The following is a 23,429-nucleotide window of genomic DNA, read 5'->3' as shown; positions in this document are numbered from 1 at the left end:
TACTCTCTACAGCAAAACTCTGGTGGGGTTTTGGGTTTTTTTTTATTTTTTTATTTTTTTATTTTTTTTGTCGTTTTTTCGTGACCGGCACTCAGCCAGTGAGTGCACCGGTCAGTCCTATATAGGATCCGAACCCGCGGCGGGAGCGTCGCCGCGCTCCCAGCGCAGCACTCTACCAAGTGCGCCACGGGCTCGGCCCGGGTTTTGGGTTTTTATTGTTATTATTATTGTCTTCAAAAATCTAAGCTATGTATGTGCGAGTGTGTATGCATGTATGTGTTTTTCATGCATACCTTTTTAAAATTACTGAATTGTTTTAGAACTCCACAGTAGTAGATATCCCATTAGATAGTTTAAATGACCTTAATTTGTTTAATAATATTTCTCAGATTAAGAAATCATCTTAGAATAAGATAATAATTATTATTCTCTTTCCAGAATTGCTACTTATTAGATGCAGCTAGATTGTCTCTCAGGTTGTTATTCTGAAGAGTTTTCTTCACCTAAAGAAAGCAGAAATCTTTTCAAGACTGAGTCAGTTTAGTGTTACTGAATATTGATCACTATTCAAATATTTAACATGGAAGAGCCAATGACTTCAAGTATTATTTCATTTCTTTACTAATAAAATGCCACTATACATTTATTAGTATTATCACTGCACTTCTCAGGTATTGCTCAAATAATTTTTAAAAGTTAAATTTATACTAGATTCTATGCTTCTAATTTAATTTTAAATTTGTTTAGTAAGTGTAAATATTACAATAAGTGATGTGAAATAACAGATTCACATGCATAAATCATATTGACCTGGTGGAGGGGGGTTTTTTTATTCTAGTTTTTAAATATTTGGCTGAAAAATATCTCCAAAAACTCAAACAACAAATAGCTGAGGACCCAGAACTAATGCACTCAAGTAGTAACAAAATTGGTAAGTACCCAGGAATTTTAGCTCATGTTTACCTGGTAAATTTATTTGCCATTCATTATTATTATATTTACCTTTAAAAATATCTATAATATGCTCATTTCTTTAAGAAATGTGATTAAAAAGTGCTATATCAGTGATTATTAAACTTACAATTATCAGGTCTCTTGTTAAAAGGTATATTGAGTTAAAAGTTCTTTTTCTTAACTATTGAATTTTCTGAATCCATTTGACACATTAAAAATAGCAGAGATATAAAGACGTTTTATAAAGGTCTGTTTTTTACATTAAGGAGCTTCGTAACACTTGTTCTTCTGATTCTATACTTGCCTGTTCTCTTACCTATTCCCTTTCCTACCATCTTGCTTATTATCTGTTTCTGACTTTTTTAAAATGCTAAATGGTAGCAAAACTTTAGCATTCCCTGAAGAACAAGTGTGTTGTCGTCTCTTTCACAGTGACTATGTCTCCCTTTTTGCTTTGGCTTCCAGGAAGATGAGCAGATGAGAGCCAAATTTGCCACTTCTACAGTTCATGTGTAGTCTCTTAAGGACTTCACATCTGTATTCCATCCTTCCTCACTACATGTACTAAACACACACATCATTTTCTGGACCTGCTTTCTAAGCTCTTTCATTGGTTCTGGCTTCTTTTTTTATATTTTGCCATTTTTATTGCGTGTTTTTCTGCCATCAGACACCTCCAGTGCTTGTGAAAAAACATAGGATACTTTCAGTGAGCCTCTACATGGTCTTGTTTACTTGGCCCCACTCTTGTCTTCTAATCCACTGATTAAAGCTCTTTGATAGATTCCCATTATGGAACAAAGTAAATGCATATTCTCTTCATTCCAACATTTAAAGACAGTTTTGTCTATCCTTCCTGTGTAGGCTCACGCCCATCATTATATATGTATTCTGTTTACTGGTTCCCCCAGAGGTCTTGCTCTGTCTTACTTCTTCACTTTTGCTCATTTTGTTTCTTCTGTCAAGAATGACCTTTCTTCCCCATCTTCTGCCAAAGAACTATTTATTCTTCAAGGACTATCTAGAAAGCTCTGTCAGCTCTGTATTTGGCTGAAGCCACAACCTTCATGCTTTTCTTCTAAAAGAATAGAAATCTAAGTCCAGGGCATTGCCAGCAGTTCTACCTTCTTCATGTAGTTTTCTTTTCTTATGAGTTAGATGTAATTGTCTTTCCTTTGAATCATCTTGTGTTTCTTTAATGACACTTAACATATAATGTCTTATAACTTTATTTGTCTACTGTCTTGTCTCATTAGACTGTACTCTTCTCATGGGTAAGAATTGCCCTTAGTCATGTTTTTATCCCTTTTTAGTGTCTCTGGCCCAGAGTTTTGTGTATCATGGATGCTAAATAGTTTGTAAATTGGAGATGACATTTCGTGAATAGCACAGTTCAAAATGGAAACGATGATAGTTTAAAGTTTTTCTAATTCATCTCTTTTATCTACTTGTCACTTTGTCTGTATACCACTTTTTTGTTGGTATTTTAGCCTAAGAAGGAAAACCCTAACCCTATATTAGTACCAGCTTTTACATATGCATGTTTTTATTAACATAAAATCTCAGAAATACTATTGTTAACTACAAATCAGGTATTCTTGAGGAAGTTATATGATGTGAAGTTATTAAAATTATCATATTAACTGATTCCCAATTTCAAAAACATATTGTTAGTTAAAAGATGTAGAACAGCATGTAGAATATTGCCACATTTGCTTAGAAAATGGAGGAAGAAAGAATATACAGTCATGCATCTCATGCAATGGACCACATATATGGTGGTCGTCAGAGCAATATGCTATACCATATAGCCTAGGTGTATAGTAGGCTATACCATGTAGATTTGCGTAAGTACACTCTATCATGTTTGCACAAAAGTGAAATTGCCTAAAATGCATTTCTCAGAACATATCCCCATCATTAAGGGACACATGACTGTATATGTATTTTTGCCTATGTATGCATAAGATATTTCTGGTCAGATATAGAGCAAACTGATAACATACTTGTCTTAGGGAAGGAAAACTGGCAAGGGGGGATTAGGGTGAAAAGGAGTCTTCACTGTGACCTCTTTTGTGCGCTTTGAACTCTGTGCCATGTGTATTAGCTATTAAAAATAAGTGAAATGAAAACAAAAGCTTAAAATTGTAAATATTTGTACCATTGACATGTGAATGGATAAGCAAAATGTGGTATATACATACAATAGAATGTTATTCATCCTTTAAAAGAAAGGAAATTCTGCAATATGCTACAACATGGATGAGCCTTGAGGACATTATGCTAAGTAAAATAAGCCAGTCACAAAAAGACACCATATGATTCCACTTATATGAGATAGAGTAGTCAAAATCAGAGACATGAAGTCAGAGGTGGTTGCCGGGGGACTGGAAGGGGCAGTGGGGAGTTATTGTTTAATGGAGATAGAATTTCAGCTTTAAAGATGAAAGAGTTATGGAGAGGGACGGTGGTGATGGTTGCACGACATTATGAATGTATTTAATACCACTCAATGGTACACTTAAAAATGGTTAAGATGGTAAATTTTGTTGTGTGTCTTTTACTATAATAAAAAAATGGAAAAACTAAGTACTTGAAATATTATTGATTTTACTAACAAGCCGGGTGCAACAGGTAATAATTTCTTTTAAGAAATGATTTAATATGTAATCATGCATCAGAGCGTACATTTTGTGACTTGGACAATAGCTTTCTAAGATAATTGCATGGACTCTGAGGTATATCAGCGTCATTCTGTGTTTTCCCTCAATTTATACAGGTGTCTTTAATACATCTGGTGGAAGTCACTCGGGTCAGAATTCAAGTACCCTTAATGGTGGAGATGTCATCAATCTTAGACCCAACAAACAAAGGACCAAGAAAAGCAGAAATCCTTTTAGCAGCTGTAGCATACCCTAAAATGTTTTAGGAAGGAAAAATATTGAACTATATTGTGCAATTCAGTAAGAAAAACACCCAGCTGTCATGGTATGTTACAAGTTTTTTAGCAGACTTTGCGCCGAATGGCTCTCTGAAAGTTGACAGAATTAAATATTGCTCTGCAAATGCTTTTCAGAATGTAGAGTGAGACCTCTGGTGGAAAAATTACTGCCCTGTGGACTCATTTTAAGTTTTTTACATTAGACGAAGCTTCTCCTGTATTTGAAGGAATGCTATAAGAAATGTCAAAAACAGGTTTTGCTGAATTTTAAATGCTGGAAAACATAAATGCAATGCCTAAAATATATTGGTACAGATTTTAATATTGTGGCTCAAGGAAAGACAGCAAACATTCTTTTCCTGAAATTGGTCATCTAGCTTTTCTGGAAATAGTACTGAATCTGAATACTTACAAAAAAAATAATACTGAAGAGTAAACCCTAAGTCTTGCCAGAGTGCATTAGAATTTTGGCAATGTTACTTGTGCAATATCTGTATAATATAGAATGTGGAGGTATGCATACAGATATCTGGTACTGGATTAACTGAAGGTATGTGAAGTATTTAAAGAAATGTAGATTCTAATTAATTCATTCCTAAAACTATTTACACATTGTATATATGTTTTTATTTTCAAATGAGAAATTCCTGACATATATTTTGCAAAATGAGCTTGGATTTAAAAAGTGCTTGTGCCAAAAATATCATACCTAATTTTTACAGTGCTTTACTATCAGAATTTGTATTGTTTATAATATCTTTTAAAAGTAGTTTTCCTCTCTGACAAAGTATATAAAAAAGGAGTATAAACATTTTAATGCTAGAGCATCTCCCAGGTGAGACTTGTCGCTAAATCTTTTGTCCTGTGGCCACCTGTAAGCATGGTGAGCTGTAATAACTTAGCCAAATCCCTAAGAAGGTCCACACTGCATCTGAAGCCCTTCAGGAAGTCCTGTGAGGTGCGCTCGTGCATCTAGCACATTTGGCTGCTGACCGAGAATCCAACTTTGAACATTTAAGATTATGCTAACTATTTTTAAAAATGCACAAAAGATGATCTTTAGTCTTAATCCAAATTGTGGATTTTATGATGCCCTGCAACTCTAAAGCATTCTTTTAACACATTTTGTATATTATTTTAAGTTTATCACTTTTACAAATTTCTGTAACATTGTTTGTATAGCAGTTTCTCAAGATCTCTGTCAGTACCACACACAAAATAATTTCTTTTAAGAAATGATTTAATATGTAATCATGCATCAGAGCCTACATTTTGTGACTTGGGACAATAGCTTTCTGACTAAGGTAATTGCATGGACTCTGTTAAAACTAATTATCATTCATCAATGTCTTTGTTTTTTAACCTATAATCACCCCTTTCAATATACCTGGTTTTTACAGGATTTCAAATATATAAAAATAACTTTTCCTGGAAAATGTATCATGAAGTTACTTTTCATTATTGTACTAAATATATAATTTTATGTATTTCTCTTGTATGTCTTATCTTGTTTTGTTTTTTAAGTCTTCCATCTGCACCACCCTTATCTTACTGCCCAGATTAATATTGAGAACATTATAGAATTTTCTGGAACATGTTCTCATTAAGTGGTCAAGAGCGAATGTTCACTTTTCAAGTAATCTGGCGTTAAATATTTCAAGTAATATAAAATGTTTTTTTGTCACCAGTTATCACCATTCCCTTTGCTGGCAGTGGGATAGGTGCTGGGGAGAAAATTCAGTTCCTAACAATGGATACCTCTTATGATTCATCTTTTCTACTCTGTTGAAATATGGTCTCTTAATTTTTGCACAAAATATATTTTGTGGGAAATAGTCTTTATGAGCAGAGAAATCAATTATTAGATTGTTATAGTTCTAGTTCATATTAATTAACTATGTGTGGGTAAAATATATTACTTTTCGGTATACAAATGTGATCTCTGATGATGGTTGCAGTTCCCCTAATATTTGTCATATAATTTTATGTACTTTGTTTTATCCTTTTTTTTTTTTTGGCAGCCGGCCACTGTGGGGATCCAAACCCTTGACCTTGGTGTTATCAGCACCACACTCTACTGAGTGAGCTAACTAGCCAATCCTGTCCTTTTTTTTACAGTAAGAACTAAAGAGAGATCTTTGTTACACATTTGAACATTTAATTTGCACTACTGTATTTTAAACTTAACCATAACTAGTCATTTTAAATAATTAAATAGGCCTGAAAATCAGCCACAAGGGCGAAGTGAAATAATTTCTCAGTTTAATCAATTTCTGAGCCTTCAAAATTGACATTACATTTTTTTTTTTCTCTCAGGCCCTTAATTCTTTTAAATAACTTTATTATTAATTTCTAATGAAACCATGGATGGTAAAGAAAGACTTGTCCAACATTCCAGTTTATTGTACATTTGTGCTCTAATCTACTTTTTTACACTGGCTAATTTTTAGCATACAGATAGCTGTCGAACAATTGCTGTATTTCAGCGTTCCTCAGGTTTCCTTTTCCTTTTTCAATTTCTGCCTATCAATTAAATAGTTTACAGAATAACCCATATAGGGCAATATAGTTAAATAAAACCAGGTTAAATGGTTTCCTTTTTATATTTGCCCAAAGTTGATAGCAAACATGTACATTTTCAAAACAATGTAAAGCTAACACTACCAAAAGGAGGATGAATGACTTTCCTCATTGTGGAGTGAAGTTCGATGGTTTCAGTAGTTGGCAATGCAGTGCTTTTAGAAAGAACTCTTAGCAATGTGTACTCCATTGTGCCCCTGACTTTTAGAGAATGGGACCTTTTCTGAAGATCTTAGACTGGGGAATTGGCCTTAGGACCTAATGTCCCAACTTAAAGTGTTGTACGTAAGATATTGTTAATTGTCAGCATCCTTCTCAAAACCTTTGAAATAGTTACTGGTAACCTGCTGAAATGCTCCTATTAATCTATCATTATTGTATCTATTTCTCCGAAAACAAAATGAACTGATGGAGAGAAAACTTGTCCCACACTGCACAGTAATCTAATGAACAGACAGATTTATTCAGTTTTAACTATTAGTTATGACTATCGTGTGTATTATTGTCACTCTTTAGGTTTCACCTATAAAACATGTAAGTCTACCATGCAAGTGAATTTATTTGCTAACAGAAAATGTTTAAAACCACAGTGGATTCTGAAATACCCAATCGCCAAACTCCTGGGTATCTAAATGATTGGCTGTAATAATCTTTATTAGGTAATGCTCCTTTTCTTCTCTCTCTTGAAATGTCTGTAGTAAGATGTTGGTAAATGTTTTCTTAAAAGTAAAAAGTTTGGATTAAAAAGAAACCTGAACCCCTTCTATATTTTTGTTACTAATAAGTGATGCTTTTGTAAATTTGAATGGAAAACTACTTGTATGTATTGCTATTGGGTTACAGTTATGCCCTCAAGCTTAATTTAACATACACTGAGTGTCTTTCTTGCTCCTCCATCTGCCATGTGACACCCTGAGTTGCTGAAGAGAGTCACCAACAAGAGGAAAGCCCTCACCAGATGTGTCCTGGACTTTGGACTTCCCCACCTCTGAAACTCTTTTTGCCCCAGATTTTGAGGCCACTTTCATTTATAACTTCAGGAGGACCTTAAGTCTTTCCCTGCCTCACAACAGATGAATGTGTTTGCAATTGTCTATGCAATCCATTTGAAAGACATGAATTCAGCTCCCTGAATTACTAAGAATCAAGAACACTTGTTAATCTATGCACAGAGAATGCTAAAAAAAAAAAAAAAAAAAAAAAAAAAAAATATACTACTTGATGAAAATTTCAAGAAAGATGAATTCCAGTAATCAAATTCATTTCAAAGCTAGAATTTTGTGTGATATGTGTGATGTGTATCACCAGTGTGGAATTAAATAGTAAAAGGTATAATGCAACTTCTGCAAAAATCAAAACAACCCCAAAATATTTGATATTTCAGATACTTTGCCAATATTTAGCATACTCATTTTGTTAATAGTGTTTACTTAATGCAACTTAGTAGCACTGTGGTTTAAATAATTTTGTCTTGGAAACTGTTCCTTTTATAATTTTATTACTATCATCAGTCTGTTTTAAAGGAAAGTTATTTTGTCTTAAGGCTTTTGGCTTCCAAATAATAGCACATTTACTTTGTCCTGTGGTATAAAGCAACCATATAGTTCAAATTCATGTAACAAGTGCTTTCTCTGTGTCAGGCACCATGCTCAATTCCTTGCATGAAGTATCTGCATTGAAGTTTCATAACTCACAGGAGCAATATTGCCTCGATTTTATAGTCGGGGAAGGCAGGGACTTAGGTTAAATGACATGCCCTGGGGCCCTCTGCTGGTAAGAAGTGGGGTTAGGTGCTCCCGCCAAGTCTTCCTGCAGGGAAGCTCAAGACCAGCAGTATTGTGCCTCTGTGTGTGCTCTGTTTTGTCCCAGGGCTTTATCACCTTCAGGCCTCTGAGGTCTGACAATTACATTTGGAGATGTATTTATAATACACTCTATGGCTCTGAATGCTAGGTTAGTTTTCCAATGCCAGATTTCTCAATCTTCTGACACCCTTTGTCAAACTCAATAAACTATGCCCAACTTAATCTGTTCTGGTCATCCCTGGAATATTGCATGTTAAGGGTGGACTAGTTACTGAATTCAACCCTGACAGTTTTTGGAATGTCCACTATATGTAAGGAAAGTATATTTGCAACAATATTTAGTGGTTTAAGGTAGATGATTAAAAGACTGTGTGGTCCAGTTAAAGTTGTTTACTCTTAGTTCTTGATTGAAAATTTGAGAATGTGGTCATGTCTCTAAGCAGAAGGTCCATTGTCATTTTGCTTGCATGTTGTATACGTAGATGCACACAAATAGAGAATAGCTATAAGCCCAAGCTTACTTGTGTCCTTGTTTCCTTTTCTTTTCCAGTTCTTAATTGTGAAATCCAGCCTTCAAAAAAAATAGCATTATCAGGTACATGTGCTTCAGATGTATCAGCATTTTTCCCAATCGGTCTTTTGAAAGGGATAAATACATAAACGTTTTCTAGTTAAAATCATGGTATGTTTTTTAGTTTGCCAAATCCTTACCCTCCTGCTTCCAGTGATTGTTAAATTCTTTCATGCTTGCCAATTTGAAAATGCTGAAGCCAGTATCACCATTTTTTTTTTATCACCTGTTTAGGGTGAATTCTAAGCACTGAGTCAGGGTTGTAGACTGAGTCCCACCAATATGAAGGCCCATGCCTGCACTCGTTGTTATGTCCCTGTGCATAACACCTCACTTGGCTAATGCAGGCTGAGTATCCCTTATCTGAAATTCTTGGGACCAGAGCTGTTTCCGATTTGGGGTTGTTTTTTTAAAAATTTTGGAATATTTGGAGAATACATACCAGGTGAGCATCCCTAATTCAGAATGTCATTTGGACACTCAAAAAGTTTTGGATTTTGGAGTGTTTTGGATTTTCAGTAAATAGGGATACTTAACCTGTAATGTTTTATAGAATGGAAAAGAGGACAGCGTTCACACAGACTGCGATGTGAATGGCACCTCCAGAGGATGCCGTACAGTGCTGGGAGGGAAGCGGCACGGAGGCTCCAGTTCACACTTATGACCAGTAGTGTTCCTCTTCCCACCGCTTGGAGAGCATTAGAGTTTTTGTTTGTTTGGTTTTTTAATTTTTATGTCAGGGGTCCCTAATTAAAATACCACAAGGGTCCATTCTGTATTTGTCACACTTTTAACTGGGTAGGATTTCCACTCTGTACTCAGCTGATGAATCCTCTTCTGTCAGCTCCTCTGCAGGTGGTACTAGTTATCACATTTCAGGGAGCCTGTCCTTAAAGATGTGAAGGCAGAAAGCAGGCTTCAAGGGGAACAGCTAGCGTAGGGAGGGGAACACTATTGGGAAGCACTATTAACAAGGGATGGCAGAAGGGTTATCCTAAAATTGTATGTTACTTTCTAGGAATGGTACAGAATTGGGATAGGGCAAAACATACACTCTAAATGCTGTTATTATCTAATTCTATTTTTAAAAGATGATAGTTTAAATCATAGTAAAGATGTGACTCTTGGGAGTTTCATAGTTTGAAAATAAATTATACTTCCATTCTTATAAGTAAATATACATGTTAAGAATCAATACATTGAGGTCCCCACCTCCTTATATGTGCCTCAAGCTGGAGGTACAGAGGGCTGAAGTTGCTGCAGACCAGAGACCCCAAGCAGGTTGGAGATGGTGGATCACAGCTCTTTAAGTCTGTGATAAATGAATGGCCTCCAATAAAACTCCACTGCAAAAAATGGGAAAGAAACGATGCAAAGAATACAAAGATCAAGGAGGCAGAGCCAGAATAATTTGTGGTAGAAAAAATCCTAGATTAAAATGGAATGAATGAGAAGTAGGGGAGTGGAGGGATTGGGAGAGTATCCCAGAGTGGAAGGAATTTACAGATGCTGATAATACATGAGAACCGGAGGAAAACTTAATTGACCATTTGTCAATTTTCAAAAAGCTGGTAAAGAAATGAGCATGAGAAAACCTTCATCTGACAGTGAGCCTGATGAAGCAAATCAGTCTGCTGACAAACCAAGAGGCTTTGCCATAAATAGAATTAACGTTTCCCATGAAATGGAAAGATTTAAAGGAGGCAGAGTTGGGGCTGGCAAAGGAAGCAATCATGAATGTCATCAGATTGTAATCACTTTTTATAGAGACTTGGCATTTTTGTACAGAAAATGAAGCTCAAAATTGTTTGCATTGAGAGATGTACATATAAATGGTTTGATGTATTCATTTCAAAGCAGTATTTAAAAAAGTGGTCGAGGGTTTTGTATATCAATAGCACTAGTTTCTTTGAGCAAATAATTGTTCTATAGTTGCTTCATTTATCACAGATAAAGAATCAATACATTGGTCAACCTAGTTAGTAAACAGGGCTGGCCAGTTGGCTCAGTTGGTTAGAGCACTGTGTTATAACACCAAGGTCAAAGGGTTTGGATCCCCATACAGGCCAGCCACCAAAAAGGAAAAAAAAAAAAAATCCCCACCTTGTTAGTAAACAAAATGCAAACTAAATTAAGGTGTTTTATATCTAATGTTAGAGAAGATGTGATGCTCAATGCTGGAAAGATTTCAGTGGAATAGCTACATTGTAATTACTGAAGACAGCATAAATTGATGTGACAGACCATGAAAATGTCTATACCCTTTGACCTGGTAATTTATACAAAGAAAATCAAAAACAAAAGAAAGGAAAAGCTCTATGTACATAAATATATTGCAGTAATAGCAACAAGTTGGAAACAGCTTGTGTCCAGTAAAAGAGGAATGGATAAGTAAGTTATGGTACAACTACACAAAATAGAGCTTTTTAAGTTGAAAGTTAAGCAGACTTTTTATAGCAGTGTTTACCTTTAAAAAACAAAAGGCAAGTTACAACATTAAAATTTTAGAGAAATGGTGCATTTGAGAAAAGATAAAGTGGATATACAATCATTCGCAGTGGTAAAATTGTAGGTGATTTTCTCACATTTTATGTCATGTTTTCATGTATTTAAAAATACATTCATATTATGAGATGCATAAATCTTTAAGTTCAAAATCATTTGATCCAGGTGCCTAAAAAATTGCTAAATGAGAGGACATCAGGAAAGGTTCTTGTTTTGTGATTCTCTTACCTCGCTAAGCACAGTGCTTTGTTAACACTATGTGTGTATTGTGTGCTGCTTAAGATTAAAGAATTTCTAGTCAACTAAATGCCCCAGTTGCCCATGTTTCCACGCCAGAGAAAGCCCAGGAAAGAGCACTGATGCTTTTGCCCCTAGCTGAGCACTTATACTTTTCCCCACATACTATGTATTCATCCACAGTATAGTAAAATATATATATATATAATGTGCTAGATCCTAGTACATGACAAGAATTCAATCTAGTAATTAAAATATTTCTAGTTTTGTTATTCATAAAACTGACAACATGAATATTTTCCTCATCTGAAACTGTTATCAAATAAGTGGTTATGCCTAACATAAAGAACTAGTTATTTAAAATAGTATTTTATCATTTTTACATCATTATTTGTAAGTGCTCTTAGGTTTGAAGACTAATTAAATGTGCTTTCAGCATTCTGTTGCAGAGTTTTAGAACTGGCTCCTTTAGAATGCTCTAATAGCTTGATAGCCTTGTCAGAGTTTTCAATATTTCTAAGCAGAGTCTCTAATCTTCTCTTAATTTTCTTTTGATCTTCAAGAGCACAACCAATTACTATGGACTGAAACTTCTGATCAACTGGCCCAGGTGGCAACTCAGATGAACATGCACTATAGAGAGACATTAAATGACTCTTAGCATTTCCCAAATCATCCAGAAACTTATTGACCACATCATCAATTATCCTCGTGGCATGCTTTAGGGATTCTTGCTGCTGGGGGTTTCTAATCGTTTCTACTGAAACTTCAACGGTGAGAGTTCGTCCCATTAAACGATTTGCAGTCAGATTTAATTCTTCTCTTTCTCCTAAACATAAAAAGTTTTGAAGTATCAATATAAGACATAAACTTATTTATGTAAAGAACACTAAGGCATTCATTTATGGCTAAATTTATTTTCTATAAGCACTTCTGCTATGAAATTTTTTAAAGGTAAAAGCTAAAACTATAGCATATATGATTAACTGATGAAGTATATTAGATTACAGAGTGAAGTTATAGAATACCTTTCCCTGAAAAATCTTTATACATGGGATACCAGATGATCTCTCAAGTTAGCACTGTGTGCACAAGTTTGGGCAGGTATGCATTTGTAACTGTGATGGAGATCAAGTCAACACAGAGAGTGAGCAGTAAGCATAACTAGGGTTTGTGCTGGGGAGAGCTATGGAGATCAGATGTCCCAGATCTTTCCATAAGGACGTTCATGTTTATCAGAATACACTGCCCCAAATTTTGGCTGAGAAAATGTAGCCATGATAGTGGAAGATAAGCTGGCCTCAAAACTAGGCGCTGACTTCATCCCCTCCAGACAGATTTAAGCAGGCCAATGGTCTAAGTCTCAGCCAGCACAAGGAGGCAATGATGGTAAAAGTTCTGTCAACACTGCATTATTTATATGAAAAAGTCAGCAATCTCCTGCTTGTCCTGTTCCATAACTTCCTTCCTAATCACTGCTCTTTGGCTGGGATGGTGAAGAAACAGATTAGATTATGACCCACTACGGCTGTGTAATAGTTTTGGTCTGGAGCTAGACTGCATATTCTCACCAGCTACCTGACCCACTAGCTTGTCTCGTGGAGCACCAAAGGAGCCAAATTAGGAAGTCCGGTGCCAATGAAAGAAAATCACAAGTGACCCATCCTTCTATGGGCAGTCGTGCTCTTAAAGTGAAACTGACAGCACATTTTTACAACACTAATAGAGTTTTTGGTCTTAATTTACCTCATTTTCTCTGCATTTTCTCCCTCCTCTCTTTAAGGTATACTTCAATTCATCTCCTTCTGTCTTTACTTATCTGCTTCCACTCTCTCACTTGTTTCCTCTGCTTTTAAATGTGCTGCAGTCCAGTACTTCGTAAAGAACTGAAGTCAGAAGTGTGAACCTGAGATACAACATGCAGCCTTATTGCATGGGGCCAGCTCTTCTGCAGCTTGCAGGCCTTTAGCACTCCCAGCCGTGGTCTGGGGGAAGGGAGCACGTTGGCAGAACGGTCTCTGGGAACATGGCTGGTGTAATAAGCTGACAGCTGCAGCCTGCTCTCTGAAGCTCACATTAATGCTGAAGGCTGGTGTATGCATACCAAAAGTCAGGCAAAAATTGACCCACACTGATAAACCCCTTAAAGAAGTGTAAGAGACAAGCCCCCTTCTGTGGAAATGATTCTCACCGTCACTGATCTGCCTCATGTCCTGGCTGTTTTGGATGCTGTGGATCATTTCCAGGAGGATTTCCTTCTCTTGCTCAACAGCAGTTGCTGCTTCTCTCAAAGCTTCAACCCTACAGAAATTGAAAAAACAAAACAGTTATCATATAGACTGTTATTCCTATTAATATTCTCTCTCATTCAATCCAACTCAAATTTAAAGATCATTCGGGGGGCTGGCCGGTTAGCTCAGTTGGTTAGACCGTGGTGCTGATAACACCAAGGTCCAGGGTTCGATCCCTGTGCTGACCAGCTGCCAAAAAAAAAAAACAAGATCATTAGGAACACTTTTCAAAAATTCTTTATTCCTTTTAAAAAAATTTTTTCATGTTTCTATTTTTTTATCCACCTTGCCTCACTCCCATTTTCCTCTCTGCTCTTAAGGTAATTCTTCTATTTAGTGTTTATCTATTTGCCTTTGTTCTTACAAAATCCATATTGTTTGGTTATTTATGTATTTTAAATTTATATCTCACTCTGTTTCTTTTTTTCATCCAGCATTATTTAGTAAGAACTATCCAGGTTCCTATGTGTATCTCTAATCAGTAGTTTCTAATTGCTGCATTGCTTCATGCACATACCCACCTGATTTTACCTCTCCACTCTCCCAGAGATGGACACTCAGGTTGTCCACCAACTTCTCATTACTACAAATAATGCTTCAATAAATCTGTGTCCCTGGGTTAGGATACATTCCAGGGCAGAACCGCTGAGACGCAAGGTAGGTGTGTCCTGAATTTGACTTAGTACTATGATTGTTCTCCAGAATGGCTGTACCACTCCACTTCCAACAGCAAAGCACAGGAGTCCTTGTATCCCCACATTTATACCAATATCAACTTTCCAACTTTGTTTGTTGCCAGTCGTGATATGTCAGTATTTAATTTGTATTTCTTTCATTACTAATAATTTTGGACAACTCCTGGTAGCCTGTTCACAGACTTTTCCTATTTTGTTCTTTGTTTAAACAGGAATTACTGACCTCTTGCTGATTTGCAACCATTTCTCATCCTATCACATATGAACTTTGTCTGGGATGTCCTTCACTGAATCAAGAGACCCTTATTTTGATGAAATCAAATTCATCCTATTTGTTGTGCCCTATTGTTTATGCTTTGAAGTTTTGTTTAAGGGTCTTCCCCATCCCTAGGTCATAAGATACTTACACCAATATCCATTTTTTTTTATAGCACCAGTCCTGTAGTATGCCTTAACATTTGGAAGAGCGAGCCCCCTCAATCTTCCTTAAAGATAACTTAGCTATTTGTGGATCTTTATTCCTCCATATAAACTCTAGAGTAAGTTTACTGGGTTTCTCAAAAAACTGGGGGAAATTTGACATCTTTATAATAATTGTCGTTCATTCAAGGGTATGTATATGTCTCTTCATTTATTCAGATCTTCTATACTCTTTACTAGAGTTTTGAAGTACTCTTCAGTAGTCTTGTGGACTCTAGAGTGTTCTAGATACTTTGCAGATATTGGTGCCGTTATGAATAATTTTAATTACATTTTCTAGTTGATTACTGCTGGTTTGAAAAGTGCTGTTTTTGTAGGTTCTTGTAACTGGCAACCTTGATTAACACTTACTCATTTTAATGTTCAGTCTGTTGATTCTATTGATTCTTCTAGGTTGATGATCATGTTACCTGCAACCAATGATAGTTTCTAATGTCTTTCTTTCTAATCCTATTACTTTTTATTTTCTTTCTTTAAGGTCCTCTGGTAGTGTATTAAACAGTGGCAGTGATGGGGGCATCTTTGTCTTTTTCCAATAGTTTTTTGGTATAAAGCCCTGATCAAACATTAGCAGCACTATTTTCCCCACCTCGCACACACATAATCACTGCACGTAAACATGAACACATCCAGTCACTAATCAGGAGAGCAAGGGAAGAAAATATCTTGTATATTTAAAATGCTGTATTTCTAGGGCTCTTTCTTGTTTTAGATTACAGTAACTAAGCTGCCAACTTTTTCAAAATGAAATATTAACAGATCTATCCCCAGTATTTGGATAGTACTAAAAATACAAGATCATGGACAATCTGATCCTGATTGCTGCTTTAGGTGGGCAAAGAAGGAACAACCTCATTGGTGTTTTATCGTGTCAGTTCCATAAACGGACCACTCTATCTCTCTCCAACCACACATAAGCCTTTTCCCCTTCCGTCCCCCACCTGTTCTACCCCAAAATAGCACTGATAGGCTGTAAAATCACAGGGTGGCTTTATATATTGAATTTTGTGTTTACACAAGCCAGTAAAAGCAAAGAACCGGTAAAAATCTTATGTGACTAATTTGGCTGGAAAATATAATCAAATATAATATTATCTAAAGTAGTAATAATGCAGTATCAGGCCCTCTTCCAGCACCATTCATTATTTACTTAAACATTTTACATTAGCAAACTCTCAAATAAAATAGGACCCAGTACATATGAAAGAGACTGAGCTGGCAGTAATATGAAATGTTTATGCTAAAAACACAAACCATGACTCCAATATTTAGATAAATGACACAGATGAAACATGTGATTGGTAAATGAGAAGATGCTGAAAGAAGAGATTAATTTTTCAAATGTAAGATGATAGAGAATTGAGTACTATTCTGAAAAGGAAGGTTTTGTTTACAACATTAAGTTACAATAGTTAAGTTCATAGAGTTGTTAACAAAATGAATTAAAAGGAGACATTCTAGAAAAATATATAATCTTTATAAATAAATATAAGGAAGATATTTTGTCATTAAATGAGATCAAATGAAATTAGATGGAACTTTGAAGTTCTGTGTGGGTGTCTCTCCCCCTCCCATCCCCCAAACACACATGCACAGGCTTCTTTATACGTCCTAGAAATTGTCAGGGCATCGTCCCTGTGAAAAACAGATTTCATCTTTGATAAAACTTCTTCTATACATTTTTATATATTTCTTTTTCATTTCCTAGCAAAGGTAAAATGTTATTCTTCAGAATGTTAAAGACTCAAGGGTTTTTTTTTTTTTTTTTTTTTGGCATCATGGGCCTTTCATTTGCTATTTCCTCTTCCTGAAACACTGTTACTCCCTGACCCTTGTCTACTCAGTGATGCTTTTTCAAAACCCAATTCCTTTGGCAGAAACCATTTCCTTAACAACTTCCCTCTTTCTCTCCCTTAAGGCAATTAATACCTCCTTTGGCACTGAACATCTATTTTGTGTATAGAGTACAATATATTTTTAATTTTTTTCTTTTAAAAAGCTGAACCTAAGATCTCTACTTAGTTTATTTAAGTAATATTTGTATTATTTATCAGCTATTGCTATCCTTAAATTCAACTCATATGTAAATCTTTTGTCTACAACTTTGCCATTAGTTCTAGGAAGCTCTTAGCTATCTTTGAATATTCCCTGTCTCCAATTCTATTATTTTCTTCTGGAACACTGGTTAGACAAATGTTGGACCATCTAGTTTTATCCTTCATGTTTCTCAATATCTCATCTGACAACACTTCTCTTGGCGGAGAGGGGCAGTTCTGTTTTTACTAACATCCTGGAAGCAGCTACATGTCCAAATTGGGAAAGAACTTATCCTCACATCAAGGATGGCCTGGGCTGTGCTCCTGGAAAACTCTGCATGAAATCACAACCAAGCAGGCTTTGACAAAAAGAAATTTTAGTCAGAATATTCATTTGAGGACGAAACTAAAACACACGCATCCTCAGCTAGTCCCAAGTCTTAGGCACCTTACGAATCTCTGTAGCCTGAGTGTCACGAGGACAAATTATTGGGAGACTTAGGAGAGATACAACAGCAATTTCACCAAGACTGTGGTTACTATTGATATGTCAGCTAATAGACTATGCAATGGTCACTGTACCGGTGCTGCCACTTACTATGTGACCTTAAGTAATTATTCTCTTAGCTCAATTTCCTCACCTATGGAACAGAGATAATGAGATGGTGGTTGTGACTGAATGAAGTAAAACAGGTAAAGAGGTGAACACAGCAACTGACAGCGCTGACTAAAAAAGTTATATGTATATATGTGTATATATGAGTTAATATGTATAATGTGCCTAGAACTGATGCTGGCGTACATTAGCTTCATAGTAGTTATTATATACTTACTATTATGAGCGCAGGCTGATTAATAACAAGAATTTGTGCTTTCATTTATCCTTTTTGGAAGGAGAATGGCAAATGCTCATATCATGGATTTATTTGAAAGAAATAATTTCAGAACAGGTTCTTAAAATCATAGTCCTGTCTCTTATTCAATACTCCTGTATCAAAAGAATGCTACTATGATCACAATATTTTAGGCAATATAAAATTTTGAAGAGTTTTCCTAATCATCACCAAAATATTAAATTACATTCACTATCAAGACACTGCATAAAAGCAGGAACTGGTGTTTTTTATTGTTAAGAGCTACTCATCAGTAGTATGGCCTTGGGAAAGCCACTTAGTCCCTCTGGACCTCAACTGCCTCATATCTGAGAGAGATAATATGTGCCCTCCTCCTACCTCAAAGGGTTTTGTAAGTTTCAGATGACAATGTACATGAAAAGTGCTCCTTTCAATTACAGGCTGTTCTACAATATTAACTGTGATTCCATCTTGTTCTGTGACTCCTGGAACATCGACACACCCTAACAAGAAAATTTAAGCCGATGAATGATCCATATCACCCCTGCCCCAATCCTTCATTTCCTGGCTGCAGGTTAAACCACAGCAAAGGGCTGACAGGATGGGGGAAGGAGCCACTATGTGATCAGTTTGGGGAAATGTGTTAACAGCCAGTCTCACAGTCCTACCATTGTCCTCTCTGCCAGTCTTCAAAACCCATTCTCTATTTACTGAATTAAAGGCCAATTTAAACTGAATTTTTATCTGCAGAGCCAGGTGTTCAAATTTGGAGTCTGCTACTCTTTAGCCGTGTGACCTTGGACGAGTCATTTAAGTTTCTTAGCCTCACTTTCCCATGTGTAGAATGGAGATAATAGTGACTTCCACAAAGACATGGGGCCTGGCATATAGTCTACGCTCATTGAATGAATAAATGTTAGCATGCATATTTATAAACTACGGTATCTTGAAAAGTAACAATAATAAGCAAAATGTCTTGAGCAAATGACAAAAAATTCAGACTCCATTTAGAATTGGTTATGAAAACTGGGAGAGAAAGGAATCACCTGTTTAGAAGGAAGTAATAAAGGAGATGAAATGCAGTGAAAAAAGAAATGCTAGTGTAATGATAAAGCATTAAAAACAAATGGAAATTCTTTTTAACAGTTTGTAGAACATTTCCAAAAAGTTTAAAGCATTTTAAACATCATGTGGGCCAGCTCATGCTCCAGGTAATAAAGCATTTGGTATAAAATCCTGATTTCAGTTTCAGACAGAAGTTTCTTCCACAATCGACAGAACCAGTGTGACTGGGGAACAGTACACGCACACATGCACGCTTCCAAGTACAAATTGGAACATTTTACACCACCCAGTATACTACTTTAGTAGTCATACTTAATATGAAATCTAACTACTATAGCAAAATTACATACGAATTTCATGTTTTCTTTTAAAAGTTGATCTCCTAGGCATGCTTCTAGTTGTCAATAGCATAGTGCTCTGTGACACTGCCCATGTGGTTTCAAAAAAACTTTAAATAGGATCAGCATTAACATTTTTTTCTATTTTTATTCACCTTCTGAAACATTTTCATAGTTTTTAGTTAGTACCATATTACTTTTTTTAAAGGAAGAAACAAAGCTTACAAAAGTCTAGAATTACTAGAGAAGTCCTTGAAATGAACAATTACACATATTTATCAGACTTTCCTCCTCAGCTCATGGTAATTAAGCAAGGTGTAATTTAATCACTTATGTGCAGTAATCAGAATCCATTTTACATTAATCAGGCATTAATAATACTTAAAACCAGCTTTTCTTTTAGAGGAGCACTTGAGTGCTTTTGTACCTACCACGTGTGAGGCATTAATTCAAGTTTGAGGACAATGACTCAGCTTGAAGGAAGGAACAGTAACGTCCTCATTCCTTTAAGAAAAAATCTTCTCTTACTGACTACAGAAGAGAGGCTGAAATGGTTGAGAACATGCCCTCAAAGTTCTAAAGACCGGGAGAGATGTCTGAGTTACCTGTTATGCTGCCACGTAAAAGACATATTCCTCAGCGGGACTATACGTAGCTGAGGCCACTGATCTCTAGTTCTGCTCCACTTTCTCTGGGAGGTGAACAGTTTGCTGGTTTTGTAAAAATCCATGAGGAAGCATTACTTCTGTCTTCCATATGTCTCATTCTGAGCAGAATTCCAGAACCTGGTCTAGGGATCAGGTTTCTCTATCTGTTGTCATCCATCAAATTGTTGTGGGTGGAGCATTTCTCACTTTCTGGTTCTTTTCTCCCAGTAGTAATAATAATAACTGCCTCATTTGCTAAAAGATACTGTGGTTATTAATGTATTTTCTTTGCACACAAACACTGCTTTATGTGTTGGTATATTAACAGAGGGAGATAAAGACACACATGCATAGCTTCTTAAACTTTTTGGCTCACACACTCCTTTGCTCATCCAGAACCTGGCAAAAGTTATGGAACAAGATCCCGTGTACAGTTTCAGGGGATTGTGTGTGCCTTACTAAGATTTTCATTTAACTACACCTGCACACAAACAAAATTTACACGTAACTTTAGGGACAAACTTTTACAGAAAACACATAAAAGTTTTCATACACTGTTAAAGGAAAAAAGTATTTCCAAAATTTTTAAATATTAAATTTAGAAATTCTATACAAACCCACTACTACATTAATCACTTAAATAAAATTAGTTAATCAGGTAAAAGGGAAAAACTGACTAACCTTTCATGCTTTTAGGCTAGTGACTAGCACTTTCAAGAAGGGCTCAGCAGTGCCTTCTACGTAAGGAGGTGCACAATATTGAGAGACTAAGGGAATGGCTGTAATACAGCAGCGGGATTAGGAGGAAATAGAAGCTGTAATGTCTTTATTCCACCAAGTCCCCAGCTACCATTCACCCCACAGCCCCTCACTGGTCCCACTCCTCTCTAATCTTTGCTTTCAGATGGATTCTGGGTTTGTTTGTTGTTGTTGTTTTCCTTTTTGCTCTTAAGTGTTTTGGAGCAAGGAAATTTATTGCACATCGGGGACCACTGTAAACCGCCTCTCTTAAAAATGCATAACGGGAAAAGAGTAAGTTAAAAAAAAATTGGGAACCACACAGAAGGTTCTAGAAGTTCTGTAGGCCTGGAGTGCACAGTCCTTAATTTCAAGTAATGTCAGTGTAACTTTTATCGTCTATGATTTTCCTCCGCTCCCAAACGCCCAGGCATGTTAATGAGAATGTGGCCACCAATAACGCGCTCACAGGTTTCGCTTAAATCGAATGCGTTTTCTCTAGGGCAAGGGGAGGAAAATCCACCAAGCAGCAAACACACCGGCACCGTCTCCACCCACAGCCATCTGCACATGAAACTTCTCTGGTCGCAGCCTGCCCCGGGCGCGTCCCCCGGGCCGGGCCCCGCGCGCCGGCCGCTCACCTGAGCTCCAGCTGGTCCAGGCTCTCCAGCAGGCGACTGGAGCGGTCGGCCATGGAGGAGGAGCGGCAGAAGCGCCCCTCGTTGGCCTTGGCGTTGATCTTCGCCTGAGCCATCTGAGCCTCTGAGCGGGGCGGCGAGAGGGCACCGGGCTCTCCCGCGGCGGCGAGTGGAGCGCTCCGGGGGCCGTAGGCGTCGCCGTCACCGCGCGGGGCGCCCGCCTCCTTCTGACGCCCGTGGGGGCGGCCCGGGGGACGCGCCGACACCGCCACTGCCGCGTGGCCAAAGAAGGGCAGGCGCGCCGCCCGGGGGCTCGGCAGTGGCTGGGCCCGGGTCTTGACGAGCAAATGCTTCCGAGACACACCCGGAGGGACGGACGCAGAAACGGGAGGTCCCAACGTGCTCGGCTGACCCTTCTGCTCCCCGACCCTGCAACAGCCCCAAACCGGCGCGGAGACCCCCGAGCCCTGGCCCGTGAGGCCTAAAAGTGACCCACCTCTCCGGGGGTTTACCGCTGGGAGTGCGCTGCTCAGCGATGGCTTCTTTAGTTTCTCGCAGCACCCATAATTCAAAGCAAGAACAACGGTGAAACAGAAGGATGTACGTACAGGTCCGAGGCAGGCTGTAATTGCCTGACCCGTCCTGTTCCCGGTCACTTTCCTGAGATGAGAATAACAAAAGCCTGGATGACTCTGAAACTGTAGAGTAGAAAAGAAAAAGCGATCCCATCTTCCCCTGTCTGGCTAACTGTGGGAGGGAAGGTAAATTTACTTCACTTCCACCCTTTCTGATGAAGGGAATTTCAATGAGTTTTTTCCTACTAAAAAATTATTTCTGTGGGAATCTGAGTGAAATAATTGGTATTAAGGCCACTTCACACTCAAACTTATTTATAAAAAGATGCAGCACACCCGGGGTGAGAAATCTTAAAGGTCAGTAAAAGATGGAGTAGGGCTGGGAGTAAAGATTTGTGTATTTAAAAAGTCGTGCTTTGCTCCCCTCTCATGATAGCTCTGTGCCTCGTACTGCAAGGATGAAATGTACAGCACAATGATGGATAATAGTAGTTTAAAGCTGAATCACAACCTTCAATCAGAGATCAAAGCCATTTAAATACTTGAACAGAAATGGGGCCCTTAAGCCTGGATCCCAATTCCCTCTGAACTCATTCTACATACTAATAAACTATTGGAGGAGGCGAGGTGATATTTGACTTCATTGAACATATTTTGTCATGTCATGACACAAACTTGAAATCCAAACACATTTTGTGAATGGTTTGAAAGCCTATTAAGTAACTTTATTTTGGCAGCTGGCCCCTTTATCCTGGCACTCTCCCAAGTGAACTAACCAGCCAGCCCTCAGAAGTGACTTTAGAATCATCTTTTTCTCCTGTATCTTAGATCCAATCCTTTAGTAAATCCCATCCATTTCACCTTCCGAATATATGTACATTCTTACCCCCAATTCCCCTGCCACCACTTTGGCCCAAGCCACCTGGTCAATGTGCACCTGGGTTACTGCAATACCCCCCTACCAGGTCTCCCTGCTTCTATTCTTGCCTCACATGTGTATTCTCAATCCTTCTAAACAAAGCAGACCACACCGCTTATTCTCAGAAATCTCGAATAGCTCTTCGTCTCCAAGTAAAAGCCGAGGTCCTTAGAAAAGCCTCAAGGACTTTCCTAGCTCATCTTGCTTCAGCCATCCTAGCTTTCCTGCTTTTCCTTATATATACCAAGCTCCCTTCTAGACCTTCTCATCCTCCACCTGGAATTCTCATCCCTATATACACTTGCATGGCTAGTTCTCTCAGCTTCTTCAGGTCTTTGCTCAAGTTCACCTATCAGTGATAGCTTTCCTGACCACTCTATTGAAAATAGCAAGACTCCCTCCCACCCTGTGTCCCTGCACTATTCATTCCCTTCCCTTCTTTATTTTCCTTCATTACACTTGTCACCATCAGATATGCTGTTTTATTTATTCACTTGCTTATTATCTTAGTATCCAAACCCCTCTCCCCCAGTGTGTGCTCTACAGAGGAGTGGAGGCTT

General features: G+C 37.4%; 2 protein-coding genes across 3 annotated transcripts in view; one reads left to right on the top strand and one right to left on the bottom strand.

The window, feature by feature from the left end:
• Positions 1-5,681, top strand: part of RAB23 (RAB23, member RAS oncogene family) — a 38,325-nt gene extending 32,644 nt beyond the window's left edge. For both annotated transcript variants that reach the window (XM_063097289.1, XM_063097288.1), the window contains exons 6-7: positions 839-931; positions 3,734-5,681. In XM_063097289.1, coding sequence (XP_062953359.1) covers positions 839-931; positions 3,734-3,873 — 233 coding nt within the window. In that variant the 3' untranslated portion in view covers positions 3,874-5,681. The remainder of the gene's footprint in view (positions 1-838; positions 932-3,733) is intronic.
• Positions 5,682-10,594: 4,913 nt separating this feature from the next.
• On the bottom strand, positions 10,595-21,569 carry BAG2 (BAG cochaperone 2). Its single transcript, XM_063097332.1, has 3 exons — positions 21,379-21,569; positions 13,785-13,894; positions 10,595-12,422 (listed from the first exon to the last, which is right to left on the bottom strand). The coding sequence occupies exons 1-3, from the start codon at positions 21,489-21,491 to the stop codon at positions 12,010-12,012; spliced, it is 636 nt and encodes a 211-aa protein (XP_062953402.1). The 5' UTR covers positions 21,492-21,569; the 3' UTR covers positions 10,595-12,009.
• Between the last annotated feature and the right edge of the window lie 1,860 nt (positions 21,570-23,429).

Source organism: Cynocephalus volans, chromosome 5, assembly GCF_027409185.1.
Source record: "Cynocephalus volans isolate mCynVol1 chromosome 5, mCynVol1.pri, whole genome shotgun sequence".
NCBI classification, from domain to species: Eukaryota; Metazoa; Chordata; class Mammalia; order Dermoptera; family Cynocephalidae; genus Cynocephalus; species Cynocephalus volans.
Note: the sequence above shows the minus strand (reverse complement) of the source record. Positions and strands in the feature narration are given on the sequence as shown.